The sequence below is a fragment of the Fusarium odoratissimum genome (assembly GCF_000260195.1).
Source record: "Fusarium odoratissimum NRRL 54006 unplaced genomic scaffold supercont1.1, whole genome shotgun sequence".
Taxonomy (NCBI): Eukaryota; Fungi; Ascomycota; class Sordariomycetes; order Hypocreales; family Nectriaceae; genus Fusarium; species Fusarium odoratissimum.
The window spans coordinates 2,017,980-2,030,363 of record NW_022158687.1 but is presented as its reverse complement, the minus strand read 5'-3'; the positions used below and the strand labels follow the sequence as shown (position 1 = coordinate 2,030,363).

Here is a 12,384-nt window from a genome sequence, read left to right as displayed (position 1 = left end):
ATCTTGAACAAAACTCCAACCAAATACGCGCTTCTTAACAACAACAACAACAACAACACGACAATCGCAAATCGCAATCACAGTCCCCAGTTCTGTGGAGAATCTCAACATCTATACGAAGTAATACAGGGAAACTCGAAGAAAAAAAGAGAGGGGCTGTGACAAACCGGTCAAGAACAAGCTTTGAGTTGATGTTGGATTGGGTGATGGCCCTCAATTTTGTGTGCCTGCAACAATAGTAACTGTAACCCAACAACTGTGTGATCAACCACGTCCTAACGCTCAAGGCGATCATCTCAGCAGCCGGTGGCGTGAGACGATGGAGCCGCGACGAGGGAGCCCAGCCTTCTGCTGAAACTGTGGCTCCTGAGCCAGAAATAATTTGAGGAATCAGCATTGGACGAACACTCTGCAAACGTTTGCGGAAAGTTTAGCTGTAAATAGCTGTCAGCAGCCAATGCATCATGAGCTCAGCCATGATTCATCCATCCACATCGTCAATATTGCCTCTCTTGCTTTGCCGTGCTCTGCTTGGTTTCTTGGCCTTTAGGGCTCGAGGTATTCCATCCGGCCCAGCCCTGTCCGTACTCCGTGGAATAACGGGAGAGCAAAGTTGGCGTGGCACAGTACACAGCAGATATTCACTCTCGTACAGTGCACGAGCTGCTGCGTAAACCGAGGAGCATATTGCATTGTGGTTCCTCGATAGCAGCGAAGCCGTTTGAATTCCGAAGCCTTGGGCATCGATGGTCATTATTAGTGACACGTTCAAGAACACGAGATGGAAATAACTTCAAAACACCCAGAGTATCCATTAATCTCCTCCTTGTGCTACAGTCTTTAGTCCATACGAACCTCACATATCTTGTCTCTCCACGGTTGGGCCCCTAATAAGAAGCATTGGCCAAGCTTTGATCTAAAAAAGACCATCCCGATCCACTCAGCGGACAGGGGCTAAGAAGGAAAAAAGGAGGGCCCTCCCACTCGCTCTGATTTTTTTTTTCGAAAGAGTGATGATTTTCAACTGACGAGCCGCGTACCTGAACTTGACCCGATCAGGTTTGAGTTTCTGTGCAGATGAGTTTCCTAGTACCCGATTAGGTTGCATACATGCACAGTGCGAGAGGCGACATTCACAATAATTGATTGAGATATCTTCTCAATGCCTGGATCTCGGCTTCTTTCCAAGTTTTGTCCTAGTCCTGTAAGTGAAGAGACGTCGTGAAGCCCGAGTTCTTGTTTACGAGATCGTCAACTCGGCTCCTCCTGTAGATCAACGACGTCAGTGAGGAACAAGGGCATGTTTGGAAAAGATAAAAAATCGAGTGATATCTAAAATGGGAATGGAAATCACATCACGAAAGGGAGGAGCATGGTCATGGTCATGGTCATGGTCAAGGTCAAGGAGTAAAAGATCCTCTCTCATCCATGAATACAGGCTCATATCATGTGGAACTCTCTGCTCGTGTCACGCTGATTTGGGGCCTTCAGTGGATGCTGCTCGGCTGTCGTGGATCGTGGTGGGGAACGGCCCCCTGTGCCCGCAACCCCAAGCCCGTAACTCTGCAAGCCAGAGCCCAAAGCTCCAGGGGTCTTGAGAAGGGAATGGAATGGAAAAGGTCACGGTCAGGGCGGGAACGGCGCAAGCGATGCAGCCAATAATTGACTAACTCAACTCTCTTTGAGATCCAATATCCGAAGGCCCCGGGCTGTTGTTGTCTTATACTATTATATCTGATGCTCGAACGCAATAGAACAGACGAATGTCGAGTCTCGGTCAATGACAGAGATAGCTGTGAGTCGATAAATGCCAAGCAGAATCAAGCATTGAACCCTTATCTCCACAAGAACTCCAGTATTTCTCTTTAGTCTAGACAATGGATATACTGTGCGCGTATTGTAGAGAGATTACAGCAATGCCTTGGTTATTCAAAAAAACACCAAGGGGTCAATAGCACAGATCAATCAACTATATCTGAGTAACGAGTTATATATATGTATGTCTATTCACGATCAATGTTGAAGTACAGAACTCCACTTTGATATTGAGCATCCTACTATAATTGTCAATCATTACATCAATCATCAATGACAAAAATAACCAACTCTTGGCCAAGAGTATGCTACTAGTAGACGATGGGAAGTCCCCCTTGTTGGCTTTTCATCCAGGATACTTTCTTGTTTTCTTCTTCTCCATATTTGACTCAGGGCTAAACTGGGATATAGAATTGGACTATCGTGTCGTCCATTACATAGAAAGTCGACGGAAGTCTCCATAATCGAGAAGAAGTCGCGTCAACAAAACAATGGATTCGTGAAACGTTGAAGCCCGGTAACATAACCCATTGGCTCATCATCCGCCCAGCTCACCCAGCTCACCCAGCGTCGACTGGGCTTAGACTGTCTCACGAAGAAAAGATTCATGCTGGCTTATCCACATCGCTCCCATCTGCAGCACATCCCCAAGGCTGAAGGGATTTCCAGGAATGGCCATGATCATGGTCTAAATGCAAGTAACAGCGCTATTGAGGTTGTTGGTTGTGTCTTGAATGCCACGCAATTTCCCCCTGCAACTAGCGCACCGGCTTCTTGATATGCCCGGCTTAAAGTGCAGCATTTCATCATTAATGTTTCTGCACCTTGCGGCTTTGAGGAGGTGCCGTAGCTGAATTATCGGAACTATTGAGCCTTTGCGGCTTTGCCCGTCCAGGCTTGGCCCGCGCCTCTTTTTAGATGAGCAAGCCTCAGTATCAGCTCTTGATTATTGATGCCACTCCAAGAAATAAGGCTTTGAGATATTGTTTCGGACAGTCGTGTTCCGTTGGACATACGTCAAGCCATGTCATGTTTTGATCTGCCTGCATTTGCATTCGTAGCATCAGTTGTCGTGTAGGTCTGATCTAGGGCCAGCTGAACCTGTACAATACCACATGCTCTCTCCGAAAGTCTGGATGCTATTGGCGAAGCCATGGCCGCGGCTCTGGCTCTCACTCTGGTTCAGCGGTGACCGTGCCCCCAAGACAAGGGTTGCCTGTTCTCATGGAGCAACGACGCTAGCGAGGTGGTAGTCGGGAGAGGATACGGGCTAGGACGGACTAGATGAACGGGCTGTGACGATGAGTCTACGGGGGACCATTAACTTGAGCGAGCCATCTGTCTATTCTGATGCAATTGAGCTGATATGTAGACTCCGATTCCACAGAATTTCACTTGATGAGAGTTTGCCGGGTTTTGACTTGAGTTGACCGAAAGTTTGTTATAACCACTACAGCTATCATAGGCCTGTTATGTGTCGTTATTCTTGATTTACTCACCTCGGTTATTCTATAAACCACTCTTTTGTCCATACTCTTCTATAGGAATTGTAACGTTATATGAAATCGAATCGAATCAAATAGCATCACATCGCAAAAGCAACTCATTCCACATTCGCTCACTGGCTCCGAGAAGCGACTCTTCTCTCTATTGAGACGGAGGCCGTGCGCTGGCCACGGGGGTTTAATAGAGCACACACTCTTTCAGCATTTGCACTGTGCAACCCCCGACCCCCGTTTAGGTGCCTTCGAGGTCTGTCTGTGCTTGGCCGTTCACTTATCCATGACCCTAAATATCCATGTCGATTGGATTGAATTGGATCCATGAACTGTACTGACTGGCGCTGTTTGTACTGTAGCCTGTACCTATCTATGTAGCCTGTCGGGCCACCACTGAATTGGTCAGGTCTGGTCTAGTCTGGACTCGCTTCTGCTCGTTCGCCATCTTTCTCTCGTTCAAACCTCACCACCACCACTCGCTTCTTCCCCCCCCCTAATCATCTCCGCTTCCTAACTTTTTTACTGCTGCGTTTCTGTCGTTGACGTTAGCCGCCTGTCAAGTCTCGTTCTATCAGTCTGTCTTTGCCCATCGAAGAGAGAGACTTTGAGACGATACGAGACGACTAAGACTGAGCCTCTATCGTCTTACTTTCTATACATACATACTTTCACTCTCGCTCTCGCCTTTGCCCCGACCGTCTTGTTCCGGCTTTAACCAGCCACTTTTTACTCCTAATACAAACCGTCCTTCGTTTCTGGAGATCATAATGTGAGTCTCAACTCTCTTTGCCTTGGATCAATGACACATGCCTCCAACCACCCGGATTATATGTTTCTTCTCTGGAACTTGTCTCGACTCTCTTCATTCCGATAAAGCCTCTTGTCCCCGATTCTGTATACCCACGGCCGTATTGCACTGCTTATTGCTGCTGCTCTGTTGCTATCTTTCCCGCTCAATTCCTTTACGTGCGGTGCCCTCAACAATTGCGACAACCTTCAGTACATCATTTGTCACCAACACCAGCTGACCGGCGATCCCTCAATCATGCAGTTATCCGCGTCTATCATACGCATCTTGTTTGCTTGACACGGTTCGGTTCGAATACCCTCGCTATCGTTATCAAACGCCGCATCAACGCACGACCTGCAATCTTTGTTCCATATCTTCGTTTCGATTTCATATTACCTGGCCCAAAACGCCGCCGTATATCGATCAATAAAGCAGTACCAATAACTTCAGCTCAGCTCGGACCGTTCCGAGTCTCTTTCATGGGTTGTATCTAATCCCAAACCGATATTCTATTATTATACCTTCTACATGCCTAGATTCGGTGTTGCGTTTAACAGGCGGAAGTCAACCGCAACCTCGGAGGATTTTCAGCATGCGTCAGTAACACCAGAGCAATCGTCATTCCGAGTTATTGAGCGCACCGACCCTGCGCTCGGCAAATCATTTGACGGAGGCGCCAGAATGGCCAGGAACTCTGGTCATCACATTCCTAAGCCTAGTCGTCTGGAACTCGACACTGAAGATAACATGTTTGCCGACCTCAAGAGTGGCAACAGGTGAGTTTTCCCCTCGATCCCCCGCCTCCTCCCTCCTCTGCCTGTGTGACTCGCCAAGGAATGTTGCACGACTGCCGTTGGTTCTGGAAAGATAAAAATAACACAACCTAAGTCATGCACCATGGCGCTGACTCCTTTCCAGGGGAAGTGGGGCCTCTAATACGACCAAAGCCACATCAACTGATACCTCATCAAGGCACAGCAATGCCTCGACTACTCCGTCTTCTACGAATCTCGAGGGTCAGGACGATCCCAAACATTCCCATTCACAGAAGAAGAACTTGCACGAGATCGCTCCTCGACCTGGAGTAAAATCCAGCGGGTCCGGATTTCTGAACCGAGCGGGTCGAACATTTTCTTTTGGGGTCCAGAAAAAACACAACGCGTCTTCCCCAAAGATTGACAACAACGACATCCCTCCCGTTCCAGCCATTCAACAGGATGCTTTTGGTGGAAGATCTAGAGGCTTGACTGAATCTACAACCAGCACTGCTACACCGCCAAAGTTAGAGATGGAGAATGGGGGCATGGATATGGGAGGTGATTTCAGCTCCATGTTCTCCTCCTTCGATAAGAGAGCGAGCGTCGCCACCATGAGGGCTGACGGGTCCGCGGCTCCTCGCTCACTTACCAGCAACCGACCCATCCAGCCGCCCCCTTTGAGTATCAACAAGATCACCAAGGTTGAGCCTGGCCCTGAGTCGTGGCACAGCCGCAACGAAGACGACAATCTTCTCGGATCTCAACCTGGGACCCCTGAGCTTGATGATGTGCCACCCCCTGTTCCGCGCCACCAGAGTTCCTTCAAGACGTCGAACCGGCCGTCCGATATCATTGAGGATGAAGATGCAAAGTTACTGCAGGATTCCATCGCAGTCGGAAGGTTGCTTTCCGAGTCCAGTAGCCCCAACCCCCCTTCCGGCCGTTACCGACGAAACGAAGATTCCTTCTCATCATTCGAGAGGAAGCCTCTCAACAGCAGCTTCAACAGAGGAGACGACAATTTGTTCGAAGGAACTTCCGCTCATTCTTCGCGTATCACCAACCGTTTCAATTCTCGAGCCCCTAGCCCACCACGAAACAATAAGGTCATGACCCCAGCCCAGTTCGAAAAGTACCGAAAAGACAAAGAGCGTCACGATTTGAGCGATGGAGTAATGCAGTCAACCCCCAACGATGACGATGACGACGAAATCAATTATGATGATGATGAGGACGAGATTGAGAAGTCCAAGCAGCAAGCAAAGCAGAGGAGAAAGCAGGAGGCTCATATGGCAGTCTATCGACAGCAGATGATGAAAGTCACTGGAGAGCAGCCTGATATGCAATCACATGAAAGGCCTGGGCTGGCTAGCTCGATGAGTGCACCTCAACTTCACCTCATGAAGACACCATCTCCCGGACCCCCGGCAGGTGCTTCTGACGAGGATGACGACGAGGAGGTTCCTTTGGCCATTCTGCAAGCTCACGGCTTCCCCAGCAAGAACCGACCACCCGCTAGACTCAGCACCATGGGCTCCAACCCCAACCTGCGAGCATCAACCCAGCTGGCGCCCCCAAGACCCGGCTCGGCGATGGGCGAGAGCAGCGGTCAAAACCAGCGCCATTCGATGCTACCTGCATTCGCCCGGGGTCTTCCTCAGGACCCTTTTGTTGGTGCAGGTATCGCAAAGCCTGCTATGCGGGAGTCGCTCACTTTCAGCGGCGGTCTTCCTGCTTCAGAGTCTCAGCAATCCCTGCCTCCTGGAGGGTTGGTTGGCGTGATCGCCAGTGAGGAACGCTCAAGAGCTATGCGCCGCGGCGGTCCTAACGCAAATGGCCAGAAGTTCGTCCCTGGCATGAATGGGCCTCAAGGACCTCCTTTCGACAACATGCCCCAAGGCGTGATGAATGGTATGGGCGGCATGTACAATATGCCAGGTATGGGCATGTCTCAACAACAGATGCCTATGCCCATGGCGCCACCACAGCTCACCGTGGGAGACCAGGCACAGCTTCAAATGACCCAGCAGATGTCACAGTTCATGCAGATGCAGATGCAGTTTATGCAAATGATGGCTACCAACAACCAGCAGCAGCAGCAACCCGGAATGATGCCACCAATGCAACCTTATGGAGGACTTTCTGCCACTCAGTCTATGAATGACCTCTCATCTCGCCACTCAATGATGCTTGAGCCAGCTTTAGAGCCTCCTCGCCGCATGGACGCCGGAATGCGTACCATGAGCATGGTGGCGCCACCTTCAGGCGCTCCCTTCCTGCCACCACCTGGCGGATACGCTGGTTCGATTCACGGCATGCCCCCTATGGGATACACTCCGTCAATTGCGCCATCTGAGCGAAGCAACATCGGTCTTCCCGGCCGATATCGCCCAGTATCACAAATGCCGGCTGCAGCAGCCCCTGACCCCCACCGACGCACCAACACTATGTCTGGAGCGCTGGGTCGCTGGGATGATCCCAAGGGCAAGTCTACTATTAACGTGGTAAGCTCCGCGGGTGACGGTTCAGATGATGATGACGAGGAAGGGTGGGAGGCGATGAAGGCCAAGCGAGACAAGAAGCGTAGCATGTGGAAGTCAAAGAAGGGACTGGGAAGCGATTTTGGAACCATGATATAGTTCGAAGGATTAGTGAGTGCGGAATTATTACAAAAGAGACGGAGGTAAGATTGGTTTATATGCTCTATTTTTGCATCTGGATATCCATGGGTTGAAATAGCTCAACCGCCGAGTGGAGAGCCACATACAATTGTATATTCTAGAAGTGCTTTTCACCCGGGCGTCGTGGGGAAAGATATGATAGGCACTGGCTCATTAGGAGTGAGACTGGCGCATGATAGATACATCTTTATGCGGTAATTGACTAATTGGGAGGTCATTTTCGGAATGGTATTCATCTGTGGCCCAAGTCATGCTTTCATCGATCCGTTGACGAGCGCCAAGGTTATCCACGCCTTGTCCAAAATGTGATATTTTATCATTTGTCATGCACATTGCTGTTCTAACCATCAATGGTGCCGTTGGCCCACTCCTTTCTCTTGACACCCATCTCGACAGCCGCCAGACCCCAATCCTCTCCATGGTTGTGACCCTTACCGTCGACACCGGCACGAGCCTTCGCTTGGTCCTCGGTCAGAACGGTCAAGACACCAAGAATGACGGGAACGCCAGTGTCGAGCTGCACGCGCATAAGGCCCTGGCAAGTTGACTCGGCAATGTACTCAAAGTGCATGGTCTCTCCCTTAATTAGAACGCCGACAGCGATGATGGCATCAAAGGCGCCAGAGGAGGCGGGAAGAGAGGTGAGATCGGTAGTGGATGAAGCCAGAAGATCGGTTGCCGAAGGACCGCCAGTCGAGGTACCCTGGATCTGAGAGGCGGAGAACAGGCTAGACAATGGCAATACGTCAGCGACTCGGCATCAACGGATACAAATGAATGGGAGGTTACCGCTGGACGGCAATGGGGAGCTCCCAGGAGCCAGGGCAAGATTGGATGACAATATTGGACTCCTTAACACCAGCTGCGAGGAGCTTCTCCTTGGCACCGGTCACAAGAGGGTCGATGATGGTTGAGTTCCAACGAGCGTGGACAATGCCGATGCGCAGGCCAGAGCCATCGTGGTGTTGCGGAGAGGGACCCTTGAGAGACATCGTTAGAATTTGAGATTGAGATCAACTGGGATGCTGCGATAGAGAATGTCTGCAGTCGGTAATTGGGATGAGCTGTCGCAATCTACTGAGATGGGTAGGTAACTAAAAGACGAGGTTGGAGGATGGTTTAGGTTCGTGAAAGGAAGCTTAGCAATGGTTTCTATCCGCCAGAGACAACGCGGGGCTCACAGCGGGGCTGGAAGGTCACGTCACAGGGGAACAGGGACAGATGGTGCCCTAGAGGCTCCCGGGTTGGATAGATGGAATGCAGGGACTGAAGGTACGTACCTTGATCGGACCTTTCTAACCTCTTGGCGGCAGCCGGTGTACATTCTGTGTGTGATGTGTTAGTCGGAAGGAAGGACTAAGGGGGACTAAGGTAAGAGGCTGAATCACCTCCTTCAAAGAATCTCTCTACGTTCTTCATTTGTATGGAAGGCAGACGAGATATCACCACTCGTCTCAATTGTTTTTATTCCCCTTCATCTTCCTCTTCTCCAACACCCCCTGCTTTAATTCCCCTTCTGCTATAACTCCACCAGCATAATATCCACATGATCCGTGTTAGTCTCTCAGGCAACCAGATGCTGTGTCTCAATACAGCATAAACTACCTGGGAAGTTCATATCTCAATTCCATCTTCAAGCCATCTCATCATCACAATGTCAATATCTGTGTTGCCACCATCTTTAGCACACCTCCTACGGTCCTCGTCTTCGCTTCCAGACCCTCTCTCAATGGTCAAGGAGCTTGTTGATAATAGTATTGACGCGGGTGCTACATCTATCGAAATCACGGTTGCTCCCAACACCGTCGACAAAGTCCAAGTCCGAGACAATGGTTGTGGGATACAGGTGGACGACTACAAGTCATTGGGGCGTCGGTCTCATACGAGTAAGCTCCGAAACTTCGACGAACTTCATTTGAAAGGCGGCAAGACACTTGGTTTTCGTGGCGAGGCTCTTGCTAGTGCCAATTATCTGGCTACAATCAAAATCACAACTCGAACAGCTCAGGATCCCATTGCATCGCTACTTCTCTTAAACACAAAATCAGGCGGAATTAGCAGACAACAGCCTGTTTCCGCTCCTGTCGGAACAACTGTCCAAGCTTTGAATTTGTTTCAGAACCTTCCTGTTCGGAAACAAAATGCTATCAAAGTGAGCCGAAAGACCCTGGCAGATATCAGACGACTCCTAGAGCGTTATGCGATCGCACTTCCACACATCAGACTCTCATTCAAAGTGCCTGGTAGCTCAATCCAGCCGTGGGTTTACACACCATGCTCAGCACCAAGCACGCGAGAGGCAATCACACAAGTGTTTGGTCACGCTCTTACTACTCAGCTCGTGGCGGTGTCATCAGACTCTCGCGCTGGAGCAACTTCAACAGAAGTACAGTCGAAAAATTTGAAAATTGTAGCCTCCTTACCCAAGCCTGACTCTGATGCCAATATCATCAAGGGGAAGGGAGCTTTCATCTCGGTCGACTCACGACCCATTTCATCGTCCAAAAGCACGGGAAAGAAGCTAGTTTCTATTTTCAGATCGAGTATTTCCGCAGTCCTAAACTCACCCGAGAACTCGCGAGCACCCTCCAATGCATTTATGCAACTTAGCATTCAGTGTTCACCTGGATCATACGACCCCAATGTGACGCCTTCGAAAGATGAACTTCTTTTCGTGGATGAACTAGCCGTCCTAAGTTGCTTCCAGAATCTCTGTGATTCCGTTTACACCAAGAAGTTTTTGGGTGACAAAGAACTTCAACACAAGCTGGTGGCGCTGGAGAATAGCCTATCACTTCTGCCATGTGCTTCGAAGACGGTTGAGCCAAGACGAAGAGATGGAGCACGTGTTGATAGCATGGAAAAGGAACTCTTGTTGACCGACCAAGAACTTGTCGGTTCTCTTAACGATAAGCCTGAGAGAGTTCTTGGTGGTACTGACGTATTTGGAAGTGGCGAAAGGGCTTCTCCCGGTGCTTTCACTGTTCCCACTTCGCCCAAGAAAAGCTCACGATCTGGAAACCTGGACGAGACGAGGGGTCCTAAGAAAGCCCAACCAGTTCAGGAGATGATGAGGACACGATTAACAGTCAATCTTTCACGGAGGGAAACCGCTTCGACCGACCTGGACGGCAAAGAAGGACTAATTCCTGTGCATGTTATACCTCGACGAGCTGCCACTCCTCCAGTCCGAGATGAATTGCAATCAAGCCCTCGACGTCGAGGATTGACTCTAAACCGTCGTTTCGGCAACATCGATGACTATTTTCGCTCATCAAGGGATGAGCCGATCCAAATCGCAACAGATGAGACTGCCACGCCCGAAATACCTCATACAAGGAGCTATCTGACGAGTGTCTCTCATAATCGACGCCTTCCACTGAAGGAACTGTCAGAATCACTCCTCAACCTGTTCCGTGAATATGAGGAAGAAGACTACGAAGACGAAAGTGATGACGAGTCCTCATTCAACCTTCCATCTGCTGGGCCCAATGCCGTTCCATCTCCCCGCACATCTCCACGTCGTGAGGCTCCTTCTTTCTCAAGCCAGCCTTTCAGGCCTCTCTTAGGGCAGCAGTCAATCCGCAATTCAATGCCAGACTTGCAATTAACACTGCCGGCAAATTTACAAACGCCGCCATCATCAGACCCTACTGGTGCCCATAACTCAACTCGTCGTGATTCTCGTCGACAATCCACCAACAATATCTTGGTCAGAGCCCAGAGGTCTTCTCGGGGTAGTGTAGTACCGTCAGTCGACAGACGAAGCGGTGACGAGTTGAGACAAAGCCGCTTGCTCCTTGGAAGTGGTCCCACTGCATCCCAAGGCAGACGTCGGTCGGACCAAGTTTGGTATGGCAATGGACTACTTAACCGCAGAAATGCACCGATGAGCAACAGCCGTGACGACTCGGACGCACATCTTAAGGAAATGTTGCACAACAGTCACGCGAACTCCGAGGACCAGGAAGGCTAGCATCCTTCTAGCCCTGGAGAATTCTCCTCTCAGGTCTATGCGCAATCTTGGTTGTCCGATCAAGTACCACACAATCATCTAAGCTCTTGCGGAGGCATGAGGGATTCTGAACGAAGTCAAACCCAAGGTAACAAGCAGTGGTCGCACTCTCTACAAGTGTTACTTCAGAGAACACCACCACCACAAGCCACAGGGTCGGACGAAGAAGCTACTGGTGAATACAGCCCAGCACCGCTACATCATATCCATGACCAGCACAATGAGGGATTCTACTCAAGATCATTCAAGCGACAGCGACGCTGTTCAAGCGTTTCAACTTCAGAAAGCGCAGAATTGGATTCTAGACGCCTTCTCATGAAGCGACAGCGTATTCATGCAAACGGAGGGAGATTGAAACGCATTGCGTCGACAAAACTTCCACTTGAAATAATATCACAAAACGATTCCACAGTGAACCTTTCGGTCAAGGTCGAGGTTCAAATGTGCGAGCTACAAGCTGCTGCTCTTGAGTTCACGAACTCTGGTCGAGCTACGAAGCCAGACCTGGCCCTGCAGTTCAGGAACATGGACGAGGTTGAAGTGGTTGACAGGCGATTGAGGCGAGTTACGGAGTCGTGGCTGAAAGGAAACCCATCTGTCACGGTGGAGTACATACTTCGATCTGAAGTGAAAGGCAAATCGAAGGCGTAAAGTGTTTTGTTTGGGGCTCGGGCGCAATAATGTCTATGGGAGGAAGCAATCGTGGTGTTCATTCATTCATATACCGTTAACTATAGGGAAATTGGGGAAAGGGAGGAGCGCTTGCTTGCGGAGATTGCTTGTACGACGGAACGACTAAATTGACGAGGCTAGAGATGTTGGGTTG

The 12,384-nt window shown here is 50.0% G+C and overlaps 4 protein-coding genes across 8 annotated transcripts; 3 read left to right on the top strand and 1 right to left on the bottom strand.

Moving 5' to 3' along the window:
- Positions 1–3,435: 3,435 nt before the first annotated feature.
- FOIG_00706 (uncharacterized protein) lies at positions 3,436–8,762 on the top strand. Of its 5 annotated transcripts, none has more exons than XM_031197062.1 (3): positions 3,436–4,083; positions 4,366–4,880; positions 5,023–8,762. In XM_031197062.1, exons 2-3 carry the CDS (start codon positions 4,633–4,635, stop codon positions 7,499–7,501), a joined length of 2,727 nt encoding a protein of 908 aa, XP_031072829.1. In that variant the 5' UTR covers positions 3,436–4,083; positions 4,366–4,632; the 3' UTR covers positions 7,502–8,762. The 5 variants fall into 5 exon arrangements, with proteins under 5 accessions (XP_031072829.1, XP_031072831.1, XP_031072830.1 ...); XM_031197064.1 differs by having other exon boundaries at positions 3,549–4,083; positions 5,077–8,762; XM_031197063.1 differs by having other exon boundaries at positions 3,549–4,880; positions 5,077–8,762.
- Positions 3,576–8,721, bottom strand: FOIG_00707 (6,7-dimethyl-8-ribityllumazine synthase). The gene is made up of 2 exons (XM_031197066.1): positions 8,333–8,721; positions 3,576–8,271 (listed from the first exon to the last, which is right to left on the bottom strand). Exons 1-2 carry the CDS (start codon positions 8,533–8,535, stop codon positions 7,884–7,886), a joined length of 591 nt encoding a protein of 196 aa, XP_031072833.1. The 5' UTR covers positions 8,536–8,721; the 3' UTR covers positions 3,576–7,883.
- Positions 8,763–9,197: 435 nt separating the features above from the next.
- Positions 9,198–11,519, top strand: FOIG_00705 (uncharacterized protein; the record flags this gene model as incomplete). The annotated part of the gene is made up of 1 exon (XM_031197060.1): positions 9,198–11,519. One exon carries the CDS (start codon positions 9,198–9,200, stop codon positions 11,517–11,519), a length of 2,322 nt encoding a protein of 773 aa, XP_031072827.1.
- A 96-nt stretch (positions 11,520–11,615) lies between these two features.
- FOIG_00704 (uncharacterized protein) lies at positions 11,616–12,209 on the top strand (the record flags this gene model as incomplete). The annotated part of the gene is made up of 1 exon (XM_031197059.1): positions 11,616–12,209. The coding sequence occupies one exon, from the start codon at positions 11,616–11,618 to the stop codon at positions 12,207–12,209; it is 594 nt and encodes a 197-aa protein (XP_031072826.1).
- Positions 12,210–12,384: the final 175 nt, after the last annotated feature.